At 57.6% G+C, this 450-nt stretch overlaps 1 protein-coding gene across 1 annotated transcript in view; it reads left to right on the top strand.

Annotated features, from left to right (window-relative positions):
• LOC100748201 (probable H/ACA ribonucleoprotein complex subunit 1) overlaps positions 1 to 450 on the top strand; it is a 2,656-nt gene that overhangs the window by 1,927 nt on the left and 279 nt on the right. The window contains 1 exon segment of the mRNA XM_033324981.1: positions 11 to 449. Within this exon segment, the coding sequence (XP_033180872.1) occupies positions 11 to 449 (439 nt within the window).

Below are 450 nucleotides of genomic sequence, written 5' to 3'. Positions count from 1 at the left end.
CTCGGCGGAGGTCTAGGTGGAGGATTGGGAGGAGGAGGAGGAGGAGGCGGAGGCGGCGGCGGTGACGGAGGTCGTATAACTGGTATCACGATTCACCGAGAGAATCAAGTTCGTGTACCACAACCGTACGCAGTCGAAAGGAACGTAGCTGTACCATACCCGGTCCCAGTTAAGATTCCCGTGGAAAACCCAATCCCTGTGCACGTACCGAAACCTTACCCAGTTCCAGTAGAGAAAGCAGTACCGGTGCCAGTGGAGAAACCGGTCCCAGTGCCGTATTCCGTGCCCGTCAAAGTGCCCGTCAAGGTGCCTTTCCCGGTTAGCGTGCCAGTAAAGGTTCCGGTCGCGATCGAAAAGGAGGTTCCTTATCCAGTCAAGGTTCCTGTCGTCGTTAAGGAGTCCTACCCTGTTTTGGTTAGCGCTGGCGGTGGCGGTGGCGGCGGCGGTCTT

Source organism: Bombus impatiens, unplaced genomic scaffold, assembly GCF_000188095.3.
Source record: "Bombus impatiens unplaced genomic scaffold, BIMP_2.2 scf_0089, whole genome shotgun sequence".
In the NCBI taxonomy this organism is placed as follows: domain Eukaryota; kingdom Metazoa; phylum Arthropoda; class Insecta; order Hymenoptera; family Apidae; genus Bombus; species Bombus impatiens.
This window is presented reverse-complemented; position numbering and strand designations above follow the sequence as displayed.